Here is a 19,847-nt window from a genome sequence, read left to right on the forward strand (position 1 = left end):
CTGTAAATATTTATATCGTAGTTAAGTGCAGACAAATCCGGTTGATGAGCAGCCGCAGAGACATCTAAAATTGTGATATTGCGGTCACAATTGCATTTGTGATCCAAATCATACGTAATTTTAAAATAACATGCATTATCAATTATGGAATTTGTGAAAATTTAGCAGAAAAATTCATGCTTAGATAAACCGATTCGAATATGCTCACCTTCAACCCGAATGTCACCAAGTTTAAGTACATTTTTGGAACCAAAAAGGGAGTATGAAGAGAAAGTGTGGAGGAAACAAGTACTGTTACTTGTTTTCGGTAAATATATGAATTATGAAATTACACATTGTAGCTTAGAAATGAATTTTCATTTTGTGTTTAATGTGTTTTTTTAGTTTTACTTTTTTGTATTTTCAGGGGAAACTGAAGAGCATGTTGAAAAAATTATCATGCAAAGAGATAGAGTGGTAAAGAATATAAATTAAGATCGTGGATGATGTTCCCCTGCAAATAAAAGAAAATAATAATGGCGATGGTTTTATGCCAGGTAAGTTTCAATTCCTTTGTGTCCTTTATGCACTTTCATCATCTATTGGAAAACCATCATTATTTGGCATTTAATTTGATGTTCATTACGGGTTTAATATGCTAGTTATCATCCTTCTATGTCTATATCTATATTATGTTAAACATATTTAAGTCCATATCATATTCAAAAAACTATTAAAACGTGTCTAAATTTTGTCTATTAGTGACTAAAAGCAAAACAGAAACTATTATTTCAGCAAAAATAAAGACAACAAATATGTACATCAAAACTCAACTTATTCAATCTTGTTTCTGTTGAATTGACAAGTCACCATCTCAGTTATAAAAATGAGGTGCACTTCTACACATGAGGAGTATGGGTTCGTATCCGTTGTACTTGAAAACCTTTTACTGGCCAATATTTTGATATCATAATCTTACGTTAAACTTCAACAAAATTGAAACCTTTTTGGAATATAGTATATTATGAACATACGGAAAATGAGAACAATTATTTCCTGGTTTCATATCTTCGATTTCTCCTTCCTCTCCTATGCATAAAAATTTAGCCATGTTTTCCTTTCTCGACTGTCGAATATAGTATTTTCTTTGAAGAATCATCTCAAAGACAACATCAATGGAATAAAGATGCACACTGATAATTTCCTGCTAACAAAAGTAACATGTACAAAGCAACAATAGTGTCCAATTCTTGCTTCTATTGCTCCCAGAAGTTTAGCCTACAAATTGGTAGAAGATCCTGGCAACATTTTACATTTTGTTGATGAAAGACTTTCAGCTTGCTACGACAGACATATTATTGTTGAGTAATAATTACGTAACACGTGGACCATAATTCTCAAACACAAATTTGGACTAAATACATTTTGACTTTTGATTATATTTAAGTCAGGAGAGAGTAAGCTACAGCACAACACAAACAAGAAAACTCTAAAATCTAAAGGCAACACGACAAACAATTGCTACATTAGTGAACCCCTAGACCAACTCAAACAACTTGAAGACTGAACATTGGAGGCATTTTAAATCCAATGAATAACTGATTCTATCAACAAGAGCCAAATAATCAAATGTTGCAATGGTTTGCATAGGTGTACTTTAGCCATTTGAGATTTCAAACAGAAACCAGTTAGAAAGTCGTTTGTTCTCTTTATCCTCCCCCTGTTTCAGAAATTATTATTAGGAAGAATATTTGCCCCCAAAAATTAATATGAACACAGTTGAGCTCCACCAATTTAAATAACGCGTGCATCATATTGGAATTCAATTCAACTGAAACTAGCACTTCAGGAATCTAATATTCCTTACTTATCCATCCAGATATCATGAGTTATGAATAAAAATTCTTGAAACGATGGACAATAATAACAAGTGTTTTTTAAAAATCAATAATAATTCAGCATCATGCATGATAAAAAGGCATAAACAGAGCAGCAAAATGAGGTAGTACGTAAAAATATTTACCTTTATTATGTTCCATAAATTGAGATGAGAAGTTTAACCTCTTCTCAGAATATGTGGAGATGCAGAGTCAGATGACTGGGAGAATGACCTCTGGACAAATTTGTGGTCTAAGAGTTGAGCCGCAGTGGGACGGTCATCTGGATTAACTCTAAGACACTGCAGGATGAAATCACGTGCATCTCTTGAAAGAGAATCAGGCACCAGAGGTAGTTCACCTTTTCCAATTTTAAACAATGCGCTGATCTGTTGTCAGAAAAGATTCGTCGAAACTTGGAAGTCAAAACCAGCAGTAATGCAATGTTTCAATATAAATTAATTTTATACAGAGAGGGGACATTTCTCATACCAATGTAATTTGATAATTTGTTTTCTATATATAATAATAGGGGACATATCTAGGAAGAAGTCTAATTGTATGTAAGAAAGAGTGAGGAATAAATCTAGACCATACAATTATACGCAAATTATAAAGAATGGAAAGTTTTGAAGGTCATACGACCATCTAAACATGTCACATGAACTATTGTTTTAATCTTTTATCTTCACCACTTATTTAGAGACTTGGCTCTCTGTATCAAGATTTACTTCTCTCACTCTCAATACAAAAATGGCTTTTTCACCACTGAAATGACTATTTTCATATAAGAATAAAAGAAATTCTAAACCATGCAACAATGTAACAATGGCAAAGATTAAAAATCATTTATTAAATATTTAACATCTTTGAAAACCAGATTAACTCCTCCAACACAAGAATGACACTATCACTAGTGAATGGACTATTTTTATATAATAGTAAATTTAAACCATGCAACTAGGTCCCAATGTGTACGTGCCCGGTGCCCACAATTAAAAATTTATTTACTAGTTATTTAACAACTTTGAAAAGAAGAAACTTAGTTGCATTATGAGCTTGAAATGGTAATATGAGACATACACATTCCAAAGGAGCGTATGGAAGTTTCCCAGTTAACATCTCCAACACAGTGCATCCTAGACTCCATATATCAGCTGGAAGTCCATAACCTTTAACTTTTCCTTTTACAACCTGCATAGTACCAAAGCTTACGAATTCAATCCTTAACCTAATTAATAAGAATGATAAAAAGCAAACATCTTTTTTGTAGGTGTGTATCTAATGGGAGGGGGTCGTTAAGAACAGAAGACTGATGAAATCCAGCAAGTTCAAGGTTTCTGACCCAAAATATATGTCTAACTACAACCACCATTATCACAATTGATATTCATCAATATATAAAGTTAATTAAAAAAAATTGAATCGTTAAAGTAATAAAGCCATGCTTCCGTATATGCATAGAGAGCTATGATAGCGGCGACCCCCTTTTCCGCTACACCGGAGGGCCGTGAACCGCTATTTAGAGAAGCGGACACAAATAGCGGGTGAATAGCAGTTCTGTAACATTTTTAGGCCGCAATTGTCTTTTTTTTGGGGGGGGGGGGGGGGGGGGAGGGAACCAAATTTTGGAAATTATTTCAATAAGTTGGGGGTATTTCGGTCCTCTTCGCACCCCTTTAGGTGCCCTAATTTCTCAAAAAATCACGTGATAAATGTCCATTGTGCCGTTTCCTGCTTCAAGCTCATCGCTCTGCTTTGCTCCTTCTTCCCTATCATTGCTCTGCACTGAAGGTTATTTTAAGCCTACCGGTGACAACCTTGATAGGTTGCCAGTGGAATTCTTATAAAGACAAGAGTAAGAAAACAATTGTTTGTCATTTTTGTTTTTACCCTTCAACTGGAAGAATAACAATAGCAAAGAAGCATCAGTAGGGGATAAAGGGAGAACTTGATGGAATGTTATTTAGTCTTCATTTAGAACCTATTTTGATGGGAAATGACAAAGTTTATTATAATTATTAAGTATGAATGCCCATTTAATTTATTTTTTTTCTTTCCAATTTTTTAGTATTTATGTTTGTTGTTGGAATTTATGTTTATTTTGTACATGGTTTTTTAGTCTTCACAATAGCAGTCATCCTTCTATACCGCTTATAGCATTTTTAGGGGTCGGCACTACGCGCCGCTATCTGAGATTAAAAACATAGATGGAGAGTATACTGTATTCTATTGTTTCAACTTTACAAGTAAAGCCTATTAAAATATGTCAAGACAACCCATTGTTTCTTAATCATGGTAAGATTTACATATGAACTAAGGTTCTTGGTGGAATGCCAATCAAAGCAAGCATTTGAACCAGTAGAACGTTAAATCTAGCTGTATATGTATGACAATTTAATTTCACACAGCAGGCAAAAGAAGAGCATAAACTCGATCAACGTCAATAAGCATGGATCCAACAACTAAACTGTTAAAGAAACTAGTAAGTTACAAACAAGGTAATAAATATGTTGAACCATTATTCAACAATTCTCTCGAAGAGAAGATTGAAGACAAACCTCTGGTGCCATCCAGAATGCAGTTCCCTGGCATGATTTAATATCATTCAATTTAACTGCCTGAAAAATAACAGCCATACAGTAAAGTTAGTGAATGAAATTTATATTTTATGCAACTACTGGTAGTACAGATTCCGTGACTGAAGTCAAAGTTTGACAAAAACTGAAACAGAGTAGAAAGGTCACCTTAGCCAATCCAAAATCTGCAACCTTGACAGATCCATTTGCATCAACCAATATATTTGCACATTTAATATCCCTTCAAGTAGGAGGGAAAATAGTTAGGTGATATTTACAAAAATTTCTTTTGGCACTACATAACTGATACAGAAAACAAATATGCTAAAGAAATTATGACACCATAAACCAAAAAGAAATAAAACTGTAGCCATTAACATAGCTAAAGAAAAATATCCCAAAGAAATTATGACACCATAAACAATATTTTTTGTTTATACAGTTTCAAGTTCCAAGAACAAGTTGAAACGTTTTTTATACACTATATGTAGAGCTTAAAAGAATTCTACTCCAAGCATTTCCCCCTCTACATCAGAGCCTTTGCTAAGTTTTCACGTCCAAAGTACTGAATTCCATTTCTCTATGTCCTTTTATTTTACACCTTTCTACCTAACTACCCATCCCCATGATAGATTTGAAATGCAACAAACTAGGCAAATATCCAACGGTATAAGTCACTCTAATCTAACCCCATAGGCATTCCAGAACACCAGAATTAATCTCTATTCAATATCACAAAGCAGAGCAAAATAAATGAATAAATTTTGGATCACCTGTGAACAATATTGCGATCATGAAGATACTTTAAACCATGCAGAATCTGTCTCGTATAAGCAGATACTTGGGAATCTCGAAGTTTATATCTCCGGTAGAGGCTTAAAAGTGAACCTTTGGTTACAAACTCAATAAAGATATATAGATTTGATTCATCCTGCAATAAACAAGAATGTAAATTACAAACTACAGTTCAAGATAGTACTCATATAATGAAATGAAAAGCTCAGAACAACAAAATGGCTGATAGAAGATAAACTTGTATAGCTAACAAAATCTTAAAACAGACAACACTGCAGCATAACAAAGGAAAATAATTGAAGGAATTGCACAGTATGCAAATGTCTTGACAGGCAATCTGAAATCTAATGTTGGTTTGTACTTTATATTCTAAACGTTATATTCCAGTTCCTAACTTTGTAGTGCGACAAGACAAGGTGAAGTTAGTAATACCTAAAACTACACAATCTACAGTTTTGGCTACAGCTTTTCCACTACATTGAAAGCATCCAATATTTCAGATGAAAAAGGACCTATTATTAACATTAATTTGTAATGATTTGAGCACACAATAAGCGCTTTATTATATATGTTTTTTGGCATAGATTATGTTTTCTTAATGTCTGTTATCTAGACCCGATACATTCTCCTTAACTCAAGGCTACTAGGCTAGTATTATTATGATAGAGATTTGAATGAAGAAGTGGACTTAGAAGAATTTGGACCCAAACCAAGAGTCTGGAAGTTTTATACGAGGAAAAGGACAAAAGCAAATAATGAGGTGGCAGATAAATTGGTTATATAAGTCAGAGTAATGATTGGAAGGAATCATCTTGGTTTTCAGCATCTTTGTGGGGTCACTAGACTTAGTGATTGAGAGCAAGCTTTGCGCTGCTTTTGGGCTGCTAATTATTCTAGTAGTTTGTTATTTTCCTTTTTACGCTTAAATCCATTGTACTGACCCTTTTCATTATCAATACAAATAATATTCCTTCTCTTTTCATATCATTCTATCTTATTATATAAACTGTCACTCGCCTGAGTGTTCATACACCCATCATATTAGATTGTAAATAGACTTGTCTATATATAGTGTAAAATCAATCATGTATCATTTCATGTTTAGTGAATACTATTCAGATAACTATCCTTTCATCTCTTTCAAGTTGATGGAAGTGTTAATCTGTCATGAACCAACAACTCCATAAAGCAAAAGTTGTTCAATGAAAGCACATATATGTAACATATTCTTTCTCCATGGGCTCAAATGAAATTGAATTGAATATAATAAAAGGAAAGGAGAAGACAAGGGATGACAAGAAAGCTACCATTTCAGTGCCAATGTATCGAACTATATTCTCATGTTCCAATTTACTCAAAACTTCAATTTCCTGAGAGTGTGGAAGAAGAAGTAGAGTGAGATATAAAAATAGAGCAGTAAAAAGAGTAATTATAAGAAAATAGATGAAAATATTTTATAAGCTTTCAAGATATTGTACAATACACCAAAGTAATTATAAGAAAATCATTATCTTCATAAAAGAATTTCGATTAATGGAAAACTAAAGTATAAAAACTTTATAAAGCAATAGAAAGTGTAAGCCTGTCTGACTGTCTTACGTGCTCCAGTTGAACGACACTTTGCTTTCCCTGACTCCCTTGATCAAGCAGTGAAACTTGTTTTACAGCAAAAAAGAATCCATCTCTGCAGTGGTAATCAGAAAGGGAATAAATATCAAATTTTATAAAAATGCCAATTTATTTAGGGCTTTGATCCTGAGCATTGTAGCAAAAGTGAGATACAAACCAAAAGATGAAGCATGTTGAATAGAAGATATTAGATGACAATTTCACTAAGAAAAACTTAATTTCACCATTAAACTAAGAGATAAACAAGATTACTTGTATGACGCTCGCAATTGACTCGCATTTTCCAATCAGGATGAGCAACAGAACAAATACATAGTGGCATTTGAGAACAAATCAAAGGTTAAAAATAATCTAGAATATTTGGCCAAGGTCAGGTCTTTGAAACCATGATTTTCATATTGTGCCAAAATGCAATAAAGGGATGACAACATCATACTAGTTTTCAGTAGATTGTTGAATCAAGGTCAGGTCTTTGAAACCATGATTTTCATATTGTGCCAAAATGCAATAAAGGGATGACAACATCATACTAGTTTTCAGTAGATTGTTGAATCAAAAACAGGGTATAGATGTAACCAAAAAAAAACAGGGTTTAGAGACCTTTTGCTTGGTCTTTTAAAAAAATTCACTGTAATAAAAGAAAACGATATGAAATGATGGCCATATTGTCTAACATCAAAACATTTCCTTCACAAGCTCAGATATGTTTCAAACAATCACTCTAATTACTAGCTACTATTTAATTCCAAAATAATATTTAATACTTCTCCATCCTCATTTTAATTAGACAGCCAAGAGCACTTTTCTATTTGGCAATAGTAGATCATTGGTTTACACAAAAAATAAAATAATGAAAAGATTTTGTTAAAATCAGATATTTAAATCACTAATACTAAATTTTATAAACAAATATAGACCAAATACATTAGTTATTCGATGAACCTAAAAAGTGAAGTTTTGCTTAGAGATTTTCCTCCCTTACCCTTCCAAAAAGATAAACAACCTATAAAATTAAAAAAATTAAAAATATCACTCAGTCCCAACTAAACAATACCTAATGCAAATCCATTATAATTTATCTTCATGTGTTTGGTTTCATGGCGAGTTTAGTATAATCAAATGTGCCTATGTTGCTTTGATAAAAGCTAAAATTTGGAGATTTGACAAAATATCAATGCTACATTGCTACTATGATTTCATCAAACTAGCCGTGATTCCAAACAATTATTTTATACATTAATGAAATCACTAAAATTTACCGAACATGCTAATAATAGAAACTAAACTAGAAAGGGCACAAGTGAAGAAGGATGAAATCAGAACAGCACTTACTCAGAAATTCCTTCATATACAGATCCAAATGAACCTCGCCCCAAAAGGTCACCCTTTTGCCAGCTACCAGGAGTAATAACATAAATCAATCTCACATTAGGAGATATACTATTAGACCTAGTATCCGTCGTAAAGCTAGATGAATCATCTTCGTGTGAAGTAGTGAACGAACATGACCTCGAAAACTCACCGATAATCTCAGCAGTTACCTCTTCTTCTATCTTCAATCTCACTCCACCAACTTCCTCTTCTTCTTCTTCTTCTTCTTCTTCATCTTTCTTCTCTTCCACTTCTCTCTCTTTTCCTTTTCCTTCCCCTTCCGGAGCGAAATCCCTCAGAAGATCCCACGTGGAACACGTACTGTCTACAACAGAAACTCTAACACCCGGCGGAGGCTTTAGCATCGGAGGTCTAATTCCCTTGATACCACCGCCGCCACCGGTGGAGCAAGCACTCGTCTCAACAAAACCCGTAATCGGAACCCTATTTTCGCTGCTTGTACAGCTACTGCTAACATCGTCAAAAACCCTAATCGAAACTCTATCTTTTCCACCACCATCGCCCGCGTTACAGCAACCGCTAGTTTCGGCAGGAGAATCTCTAATCGAAACCCTATCTTCGGACTCTACAACTCCGATTTCTTCGCTAACCTTCGTTATATCAAAATCTGACGAATTCAGCCTCGGCAGAACATCCGACGAAGACCGAAATTTCATTGCCTCCCAAGCCGCCGCCGGAATTGAGAAATCCTCCGGTCCGGAAAGCCCAAGGCTCCGGCAAATGATGTCAAACTCACCGTCGATGCCTTCAACTCGAAAGCTCTTTTTATCGTATATATCCATCGATCGAGTGCAGAGAATTGACGCCGACTCGGTGGATTCCGGCGACGACGGTTGAGCATCGTAATTGAAATTCTTCGTGGCATTACGGCGTTCCAACTTCGGTTGTTTCCTTGGAGTCTTCTTCTTCTTCGAGTTCATTTCCGTTTGTTGCTTTCTATAACCGAAAATTCGAGGTATGTGATTCATTCGTAACTGAAAAGTCCATTTAAAGAAAAGCTATCGTGATTTTGAAATAAGCGCTTATTCAAGTTTTTGTGTTGTTGATGCCGCCGAGAGAAGAGAAGCTTGAGAAACAAGTTGGAATCGCGAGCTTAGAAATTGTTGTTGAAGAGAGAAAGAAAAAAAAAATTAAAAATGAAAACAAGACTGCGCTAGAGCTGGTAAACGAAGTTGTAAAAGGACACAGAAAAATCTTATCAAAAAAACAAAAAATGAAACAGAAAACGCGGTGCCACGTTGACTACCAAAACATTAATCGGATTGCTCATGTGGAATATTACTATAATTTAATTTTATTTATACTTTAAATTTTCAATGTCCACGCGTATTACTATTTTGAAATAAGGTGAATACTTTATTACCCAAGCTCCCCGCCGTATGAAGCTCTGTCACGGCCGTGATCTTTGATTTTAATAAAATTATTACTTTGGGCGTTAGAGTGCTGGTATTTTTGTATATATTTTTCTCCTCTGTGCTTGAAGCTCAATGCTATACATGAACCACCTTATCGTCGCGATAATAAATGGAATTATTACTTGGCGGCAACTTTAGTACACTTGCTATAATATCTCATCGAGACTCTAAGCCTCACCGAGTTAACTACACATAGGATGTCAGTAATCATGGGAAACCTGTCTGTCAGTTGATCATTCATTTAAAAACAAGATTATGGATCATTGTAATCTTGTTTTTAATAATTATTATAGAAACTCTAGTGTTGAGTTTGTGCGGAGACAAGCAAATGAGGTTGCCCATTGTCTAGCTAAGGCGGCCACATTATCAGCTAGTTTCCAGATCTTGGTTCATGCTCCAAGTTGTATTGAACACATTTTAATTAATGAAATGCTATAAGCACCCTTTTGTCAAAAAAAAAAAAGGTGTGTCACCCAAATTATTTGAGTTCATTTTACAAACAACTAGGGGTAAGTAGTCTTGAGAAGTTTACCTTGTTGGGTAAACTCCTATCTTTCGGGCTAGAGCGCAAAATCATATACTCCACTTATCGTCACGTAGATATTCCATCTAGAGTTTCTAATATCCAGCATAATATGGAGCCTCGAAGGACACGACATAACATTTTAATCATAAACATGTATATGTAGGGACGCATCCAGAAAGTTATAAGACGGTGGGCCGAATATTTTTAATAATAAATTATTATATTTAAACAAATGACAAATTGTAACATTTTTTTTTGTCAAAACTACATTTAAATAAGAACATTTTTTCTTCTAAAATGACACTTAAAAAATAACAGCTAAAGTATAAATTATAATGATAAGAGCTTAAAATAGATAATCTCCTCATCCACCGTAATATTTGAGCTGCAAAATACACTAATTATAAACATAAATTGTTAATTTAAAATGATACATGCACATTATGATCCAATTAAGTGACTTTTACAAGTCAACATATCATATATAATTATGTATATATATAAGAGGACTTATGAGAGGAGGGAGAGGTTGGAGCCACCCCTTGCACCCCTAATATCCGTCCATGTGTATATGGCCCAAAATCCAGTAAAATAATTCATATGATTAACCGATTAAGTTAACTTAATTGCATAACAATCTTGAGCTTCTTAAACTAGATAAACTATATTAAGTTAACTATTTCACTACGTTGGTAATCTAATTCCCAATACCCCATATCCATTTACATTTTCCTTCCTAAGCATTAGGTCACCTAAAATTGTTTCTATACCAATTTACTAATCATATGGGTGCTTGCTTTAAGCTTAAAAATGTTCAAAAACACAAAACAGGGGAAATTCGAGGCTACTGCCTTTAATTTGCACCCCGCTCGTAGGATGTCCGTCCCGTGCATGGAAATGTTTTCAGGAAAACGCCCGTAACAAGCTCAGTGATGATTCCATGGTGCCTTTTGGCTACGCCCAAATTTGATTTTCCACTTTCCCGATATTAACAGATGCTACTATAAAATAAGTCTTGGACTTCAAGACACCTTAATATAATTATCCGCTGTCTCAAATTGTTTTTATCTACACTTTATTTATTTATTTTTTAATGTATCAATTACTCTTCTCTTCCAATTCCCTTGATTTATTTTTATTAATAAATAAGAACAAGTAAAATATTCTAATAAAATGTAATAAAAGATTAATTTATTTAATAAAAATATTACTAAAAATAAGCATATTTGCATGACATCAAAGTTCAACGTGTGGGTAACTATAATTTCATGCCAATTTGCATTATTACACTATTAAATTAAATAAAATTTAAATTTCTATTTTTTTTTTGGGACAAAAAATGTAACTTTCTATTTGTAAAGCATGAAAAGTTAGCAAAAAATAAATTAATTCTAATAATTATAATATTTTGTACGTTACCGTTTAGTTAGTGTGTTAAAGAGACAACCATAATGCATTGATCTATTTAAAAGACACTTAATAATGAATATAATTTTATTTACTCGTTATGTGCTATTAAAAATATATTCTTCTTTTTTTATTTTGGTACCAAAAAAAAAATTCTTTTTAAGGACAACTTGAACTTAATACACTATAAAGTAATGAAATCATATTCTATATTTTACATTGAAAGAAAAAACATGTTTAAAACTCTCAAGTTTGTGTATGCTATGATTTTTATTTTTTCGGTATTCCTCGTTACAATGAACGATGGTGGTAAATTATTTTTTTCATCTTTTTTGAAAATTTCTTTTTTTAGTTTGTTGTTCGTACATAGTATTTTTTACTTATTTTAGTAACATTGTTTTATTGTCTTTTTTTTTATTGCAGAAATAATACCGTGTGTAACTGACGAGGATTGTCCAACGATTGATTTTCGCAAGTATAAGTGTATCGACAACAAATGTAGAAAAATTTGTGTAAATAAACTAAATCCAAAAGCACCGGTTTAAAGGGAGTACAGTTACTCCAAGCAAGGAAGAATGAGTTCTAACGAAATGAATTAAGGAACTACAAAAAATATTATAATTAGATTGTTATCTTCTGTCTTAACTAGTCCCACACCCGTGCGATGCACGGGTGTTATGCGGTATTTTATATTCTAATGTTATTTTTTGAAGAATTTTATATTATAATTTTAAAAAATCATTCGTATAAATTGAAACAATAAGTATTATGAAAATTATAATAATAACATCAACAACAACAAAATAATAATGTTAGGAGATGTCATTAAAGATTGTCAATATATTCATAACTCTCATTTTAGAAACTCTCGGGTTGAGTTTGTTAGGAGACAAGTCAATGAGGCCGCTCATATATTAGCAAATGTGGCCTCATCTCTAGCTAGTTTCCATATTTTCATTGATGTACCCTCTTGTATCGATTCTATTATTGCTAATGAAATGTCATGAGTTTCCTTCGGTCAAAAAAAAAAAAACAACAAAATAATAATAATAATAAAAAAAAAAGTGATGTAAATATAAGATAGATATTAAAGATGTGTTTATACATTTCGAAAAAATTACAATGGATCATATTGCATCTACCAAAATAAGTTGGTAATCCATAAATTGTGCATTTGATTCTTAATTGGACATTATAATTCAACATATAGAATAAAATATTAATTAATTAGTGCGTATAATTTAGTAAAAATAGTTATTTAGCTATGTAACTAACATAAAAAAAGATTATATTTCGCAACGTTAAAATTGAATCGATAAATAAAAAATTGAAAGATAATTAATAAATGAAATTAACGTTAGATGTTTCAAAGTGGCCATTCATTGAGACCAACATTATCTGTTGAGATTGGCGTCAATAAACTTGTTGTTTTGTTACAATTATAAAACAAATAGGCATTATGTTAAAAAAATGGGCTGTGCTATTTGGTACGATAGATAGATATAAGAAAGACAAGAAATACACTTAAGAAACAAAAATCAAAATTGAAAACATGTGATAGTGGGACGTGGTAGAAATCAGGGAGGAGTTGGAGATAAATGCAAGGGTGGTGATGGTTCCTGTATTTCGTCAACACGTGATTCGCACAAAAAAGCATTTCCCTTAATAAACAAAAGACCGTGCAAAATGAATGTCGAACACAAGACCCCCATCATCCCAAAACCTTAACCACAGCCCGCGCGCAACTGAGCCATTTGCTTTTTCTTGTAATAATATTTCCAAACAAATATATAACCAATAGTTTGATTTGATGGGTTGATAAAAAAAAATTGATGCCCCAATTTTTTGGAGGTCCTGGGCTCGGGCCCTGCTTGCCCTGGCCCAAAACCGGCCCTGTCAAAAATTTCAGAACCTAAAACTATCAAAATTGATGTTTTTGGGTGCCTTTAATGGAGTTTCCGTGTTATTGTTCACGTTGTTCATCACCTTTGCATCGGTGCAAGACCCTCTTGGACTGGCTCATCTAGGTTCTGGGAGGTTTGCATCGATGCAAGACCCTCTTGCATCGGTGCAAGATTCCTTCTATTTCTCACTTGCGTTATTTGCATCGGTGCATCCCTATTATCTTGTACTTTTTTTTATAAGTAAAAATTTATTTAAAAAAAAGTACAATGAATACTCAATCTCTTACATCAAGATCGATATCCATACGCATCACCTTCTATGAAGAGTTGCAGAGCTCCCTGTTTATGCTGGTTTTTCGTAAACAATCGCTAGTTTAATTTAATTACTTGTAGGACCAACTAGTAAATCCTAAGACATGTTTTGTGTATAAATTTTAATGTTCATCATTAAAATAAACATTTGATAAACCAGTTTGAAAGAACAATTTACAAAGAAAAATGTAAATTAGACAAGATTCACTCAAACGAGAGAATTTGAAAAGATAACTTGTAAAAGAAAGATTAAAATTGCACAAAAATGTAAAAGTTTTACAAAGAAAGTAAATGGTTCACGAATTCATACATGTTCTTCACTTTACCATTTTCTCTCGAACGCATGGATACTTTAGGTTTGTAAATTTTGTATATGAATTGTGACCCTTATTTCAACTAAAGGAACTACTATTTATAGGCACAAGAATAAACACTTGCTTGTGCAAACGTGCTTCGCCAGCTTCCAAATCCATGAACCCACGATCTCTTGATCAAGTTTGAAGAAAATAACTGCCTCTTTAGCTTTAACTGTCGCTCGAGCCCTACCTTCAAAACTCTTGACATTTCCTGCTGAAAGTAACGAAAATAATTCTAAGTGCATAACACCTTCGAATACCAAGATTCAAAACCCCATTCGATTCGAAGGCAATTTTGCCATCTTGTTAATAAAATATTTTATGAAATTAAGACTTTAAATAAACTTAATTAGGTAAATTAATCACCTTTTTATATTTTTTATTAACTTATTTAATGTGCCCATTTTAGACCTCCATGGATACTTTCTATTTATTATTTCCGTCCATTCTATTTAGTAGCACATTTAAGATGATGCACCAAATTGACATATTAAATACATATGGTCACAAATTCGAGGTAACACTCCCACCCAATCATATGCTCAAATGTCGGATAGAAAAAGACGAATAAATCCAACTCCACATAAAATCCTACCAAAACCAGATTTTTGACGTATTATCTTGCACTTGAAAATCCACTATCATCAAAGTCCTGCACTAATACTCCAATAATTATATCTTTTCACTCGAGTAGTTTCACTTGGTCCGTATTCTACTCATAATTAAAAGAAAAAAAGAGAAGAAAAATAATTCTAGAATGAAAATAAACCATAAATTACTAATAAAAATAAAACATAAAAATAGGTAAAAAAAAATATAGCTATCAAATTTTTTTATTGTTCAAACAAGATTACTACTTGTTCAACATTTGTGTTTTCTAACAAACGCAAGCTCATGTTACTTTTAAGTTTTAAGTTTTAACTATATGCAAGCTAGCCTTTTGTTTTTTGTATTATTATTGAGATTGTTTATCAAAAGGTTTGATTAATAATTTGGTTAGTGAGTTACTCTGAAATGGTTGTTTTGCTTTGTAAATCTTTTTCTTTTTCAAGCAGTCTAGTGGCTAGAAATAAAATCTACTTTAAAGGTGAATAAGTGGAGTATCCGAGATTCGAATCTCGGCTCCTGCACACATATAATACGATGTTCCTGCCAACTGAGTTAAATTCACGGGAACTTCTTTTGTATATACATGAAACTCAAAACTAGATGGCGTAAATACACCGAGCTCACAATGAAAATGATTTTCATTTGTTGTTATATATTTAAGAGAGAGAAACACATATGCAAATAAATTAATTGCTGATAGTATTTTTTCAACGGTATTTCTAGTATATGGTCCGTAACTTTATTCACAATAATATATTTTTTTCTCATAGGTTTGACGTGAAAATTTTAGGTATTAATCTAGTTCATCTGTTCAACTTGTGCATAACTATGTTATCACACTGATTGTGTATTAATTTATTATATTTTAAATATATTTTCCCTTTCTATCTGCAAAGGATGAAAATTTAATAAAAAATGACTTAATTATAATGATTAGCAAGTTTTTTACGTTACCCCTTTTATAAGCGTGCTTAGAAAACAAATAAAACACATTGATCTACTTAAGAGACACTCAATAATAATCATAATTTTAGAATAGATTTTTGACAACTTCTTAAACACTAAAAATATTTAATATTTTTTAACAAAACATGCACTTCATACAATATAAATAGATCAAATCATATTCTATTTGTTACTTGCGAAGAGAGAAAAATATGGTTAAAACTCTACATTTTGTGTGTGCGATTATTTTATTTTTTTCGGTATTTCAGGTTGCAATGAACCAAAAGCGTAAGTTATATTTTTCATCCATTTAAAATTTCCTTCTTTTTATAGTAGTGTGTACACAATACTTTATCTCATTTTAGTATCATTATTTTTTATTTTGTTTTTTTTATTACAGACGATATTGATTGTGAAACTGATAAGGATTGCCCAGAAGATCCGTATCGCATGTTTGTTTGTTTTAGGGACAAATGTTGGAAACTTTATCTAAAGCCAGAAGTTTATCCTGTTATACCTATTCCATGAGTATTAAACCTATGAGAGTACAATTACGCCATGCAGGGAAGAATGAGAGTTCTTACTCTAATAAAAAATCAAACCAATTAATATACCTTATGCTAATATATTCCAAGTTTGGAATTTAGTTACTATGTTGCACCTAATAAATGTATGCTTTACTTTTTTTTCTTTTTTTTTTTTAATTTCACATACCTTGCAATTATGGTTTTGTACTCTAAGATGTTGTTCATTAAATGAAATAAGGATCTAAATTTTTTAATAATTAGATTGTTTTCTTCTTCTTTAATTTTGGGTGTATCGCCATTGAATCCAATTTAGGCATATCACAAAAAAAAAATTCCAATCCAACTACCTATCAAAATATTTGTGGCACAGTTTTGTTTTTTTGTATTAATTCTTTGGTTCAAAGGATCGAGGTCACGGTAATACAAAGTTCAGTCGTAAGGTAAATAAAGTCAAGTCAAGAATTATTTCCACTAAAAATCAAACTCGAATTCTCCCGAATGATTAGTTTTAGGGGGCTCATTAAACACTTGAGCTCAATATTATGTCAACGTCTTGACATTTTATTTGAATTATTATTTAGTTGTGCTTTTAATCAGGGGCTGAGCGTCAGCGAGCTTGTATCCAAATGGTGCAGCTGAACCCCTCAACTTTTTGAATTTACATACATTATCATATGTGTTTTCTATCTTGCACCCTCTCAGTTTTGAGTCTTGCACCCTACACAACAGATTCTTACTTTTCAGAGACTCGCACAATGTTTTTTTTTTTACCAACTTTGTTAGTAGTAGTAGTACTACAGTTTCCTTTGACTTTCCCTTCCTTTTAATGTTGCGTTCAGTTCTCCTAACTTTTGTCAACTTGTTTACTTGCTTCAATTTTTACATTAAATGCAAAAATGGAGAAGCTTAATGTTGAACTAAGTGCTAATTTCCTAAAGCTTACAGTTAAAATGACATAACCACTTGTGTAAAAAAAAATGAAATAACCAATACACCATGCTACAAAAATTTATTGAAGCCTAGTCCAAAAATTTATCTTTATTTTTTATTGGAAAAAAGTATATTAAGAAGAAAAAATTTAGTATATCTCTCATATATTAATATTTTAATTTATAAAAATCATATTATTTATTAATGAATTTGAAAAAAATTTGCACCCCTGACTCAGGGTCCTAGATGCGCCACCATTTTTAATCATTTGGGCATTGTAAGAAATTATCCATTGCAAACATGTACTATAGTTTAATTTCTTTCCTTTATGTTTCCAGCAAAGTACTTGTAAACTCTCTATCATTTGGCACTTTTTTTTTCTTGAACTTCAACACCTCACATTGCTCCATTTCCTTGCTATCTCTGTTACATTCATCCATCCTTTTATTCTTGAAATGTTAGAAGAAAAAAAATGAATTTTCAGAGGTTTCAAAAAATAGTTCATTTGCTTGTTATCTCTTCTAGGATTTGCTTACTTCTCAACTGAGAAGCTTGCTCAAAACGGGATGGTTACTCTAGTGATATTAGGCATTATTAGCAAATAGCAATGGTAATGAAGCTCATGTACGGTGGGGAAATATACCTACAAAAAAGTTAGCACTCTAACACTCAAGTAAATGACAACTCCAGATGAATGTGTATGAAATTGGTGAAATGTGTGTACCTTGAGGTTGGGCGCATGAGCTGTCTCGAGGGTCCCACAACATGAGCTGTCTTGGGCCTAGGAAGTAATGGGTTGCCGACATTGGGGGTTTCACTCTAGTCGAAAACATTTGCCCCCCAAGTCCTTGCTATGAAATATAGTAAGGATTTGAATGTACAGAAGGCCAAAATAAAGATGATGTGGAGAGTCGTTGTATCAGAACGTACAACTACGATCTGTCAAGTGGACCATTTTATCGTCGATTAATAATAATTATAGAGATTTGTCTCCACATGAGTCGTGCCAAAATGATTAGTTTCGTTTAGGGATTAGATAGTTTGCATTCTCTTTTTAATTTGAAAAGTGTTTTGGGACATAGATAGAAAATAAACGATTAAAGAGAATCAGAAGAGAAACTAGGTTAAGTGCTTTCAAATCCGAATCTCTCTCCTACTCCTACTTGGTAATTTAATTTGGCGTTATATTACTTACTATTCCTTTTATTATCCGGCAGATTAACACTTACATAGTGAAATGTCCTTTTGCATACTAAAATCACCACATTATAATTGATGACGCTGATACTAAATCAAGATAGGAGAACCCATCTTGTCAGGTTATTTCCCCTAGACATGTTCTCACATTAATACCTACCTTAATTGAACAACTGTAGTCTGTAAACATGCAGAAATTAATTAATGTTTGTTAACCCTACAACCCAGAGCCTCGAGTTCTTGAGTTACCTTCCTCAATGCTGGCTAGCTTTATATCTCAGTTCAGGATTAGTAGTGTTGTCACGAGATCACCTAATCCTAGAGACTTATTCTATAATGCGATCAATATTAAGAATAAAGCAGTAACATAGTAGATATAAAAGATAATAAACCGAATAGTAATTAATATAAACTTGTTGAAACCAAATTACATATAATCAAGCATTCATAGAGGAGTTCATCCACTCGACTTAACTTAAAGATAGCTACTCTAATAAGCATAATTAAAACAAAAGAGTAAAATTATGCATACAAAGTAACCTTGTTTCCTTGCGGAGGAAGTTACCTCTCCCTATGGTGGGGAGAGTTGCTCCCTTGAGAGCTCTTTAGCCATCCTTGTTGCTCCTCCTTTGCTCCTTCTAGACTTGTATTTCTCTAAATTTCTGAATAAATAGTTGTGAATGAGGAGAGCTTTATTTATATTTTTTCTAGTGGACTTGGGCTTTCCATCATGTGACATCGTGCCATCATGGTTGTGATTATCTTCGATTTTTTGACAGATTTGCTTTAAATTTATAACAACCTCATCGTGGCACGATGGTGTTCATCGTGGGACAATGTTTTGAGCGAATTTTTTCATTTTTTGATCCTAACATAGATGTTGTGAGTTTGTTCGCAAATTCATCATTTTGTTTTTAGCGATGTTGAAGTTGTATTTGCATCTGATGTACTCTATTAACTATTGGAATGAATGAATATCGTTATTTTTAGTTTAAAAAAAATCTTACAATATTAAAAATACAAAAAATAAATATGAAATACACTCATGAGATTGTTTATTTTTATTTTATAAATCAATTAGTGGTAAAATTAAGGAGTAAGATTTTACCATGTGACCTAAAATAATTAAAATTAGTAAAATCATACTATTATTAGTATAAATTTAATTTAGGCCTAAAAAAAGTGAGGCTCAAGGCAGCCGCCTCACTCGCCTCTCCCTTAGGCCAACTTTGATCATAATGATGACTATGCACTTTCATTTTTTTGTTTCAAAAAATTGAATTATTTTAAAATTAAATATTTTTATAAATTAATACTTCATTATATATCAATATAATTATTTTATTTTATTTAAGAATCAAATTAGGTATTTGCAAATGCAACAATGAGAAGCTTATTTCACAGAAAAAAATAATGTAGTCGGATGTGTTCTAATCAATTTTGTATATCAACGTCAATCAAGTAATTA

The 19,847-nt window shown here is 32.4% G+C and overlaps 1 protein-coding gene and 2 long non-coding RNA genes across 4 annotated transcripts; 2 read left to right on the plus strand and 1 right to left on the minus strand.

Moving 5' to 3' along the window:
* Window positions 1–745: 745 nt before the first annotated feature.
* On the minus strand, window positions 746–9,518 carry LOC123906033 (mitogen-activated protein kinase kinase kinase 1-like). Of its 2 annotated transcripts, none has more exons than XM_045955863.1 (9): window positions 8,192–9,518; window positions 6,830–6,914; window positions 6,538–6,600; window positions 5,209–5,366; window positions 4,604–4,676; window positions 4,418–4,477; window positions 2,940–3,050; window positions 2,003–2,245; window positions 746–1,699 (listed from the first exon to the last, which is right to left on the minus strand). In XM_045955863.1, exons 1-8 carry the CDS (start codon window positions 9,217–9,219, stop codon window positions 2,036–2,038), a joined length of 1,788 nt encoding a protein of 595 aa, XP_045811819.1. In that variant the 5' UTR covers window positions 9,220–9,518; the 3' UTR covers window positions 746–1,699; window positions 2,003–2,035. The 2 variants fall into 2 exon arrangements, with proteins under 2 accessions (XP_045811819.1, XP_045811820.1); XM_045955864.1 differs by having other exon boundaries at window positions 746–1,277; window positions 8,192–9,473.
* Window positions 9,519–11,734: 2,216 nt separating this feature from the next.
* Window positions 11,735–12,223, plus strand: LOC123909730. Its single transcript, XR_006809999.1, has 2 exons — window positions 11,735–11,908; window positions 12,023–12,223. It is a non-coding gene; the product is annotated as an uncharacterized LOC123909730 (long non-coding RNA).
* A 3,568-nt stretch (window positions 12,224–15,791) lies between these two features.
* LOC123909144 lies at window positions 15,792–16,509 on the plus strand. Its single transcript, XR_006809836.1, has 2 exons — window positions 15,792–16,013; window positions 16,126–16,509. It is a non-coding gene; the product is annotated as an uncharacterized LOC123909144 (long non-coding RNA).
* The last annotated feature ends 3,338 nt before the right edge of the window (window positions 16,510–19,847 follow it).

This window comes from Trifolium pratense, linkage group LG2 (assembly GCF_020283565.1).
Source record: "Trifolium pratense cultivar HEN17-A07 linkage group LG2, ARS_RC_1.1, whole genome shotgun sequence".
NCBI lineage: Eukaryota > Viridiplantae > Streptophyta > Magnoliopsida > Fabales > Fabaceae > Trifolium > Trifolium pratense.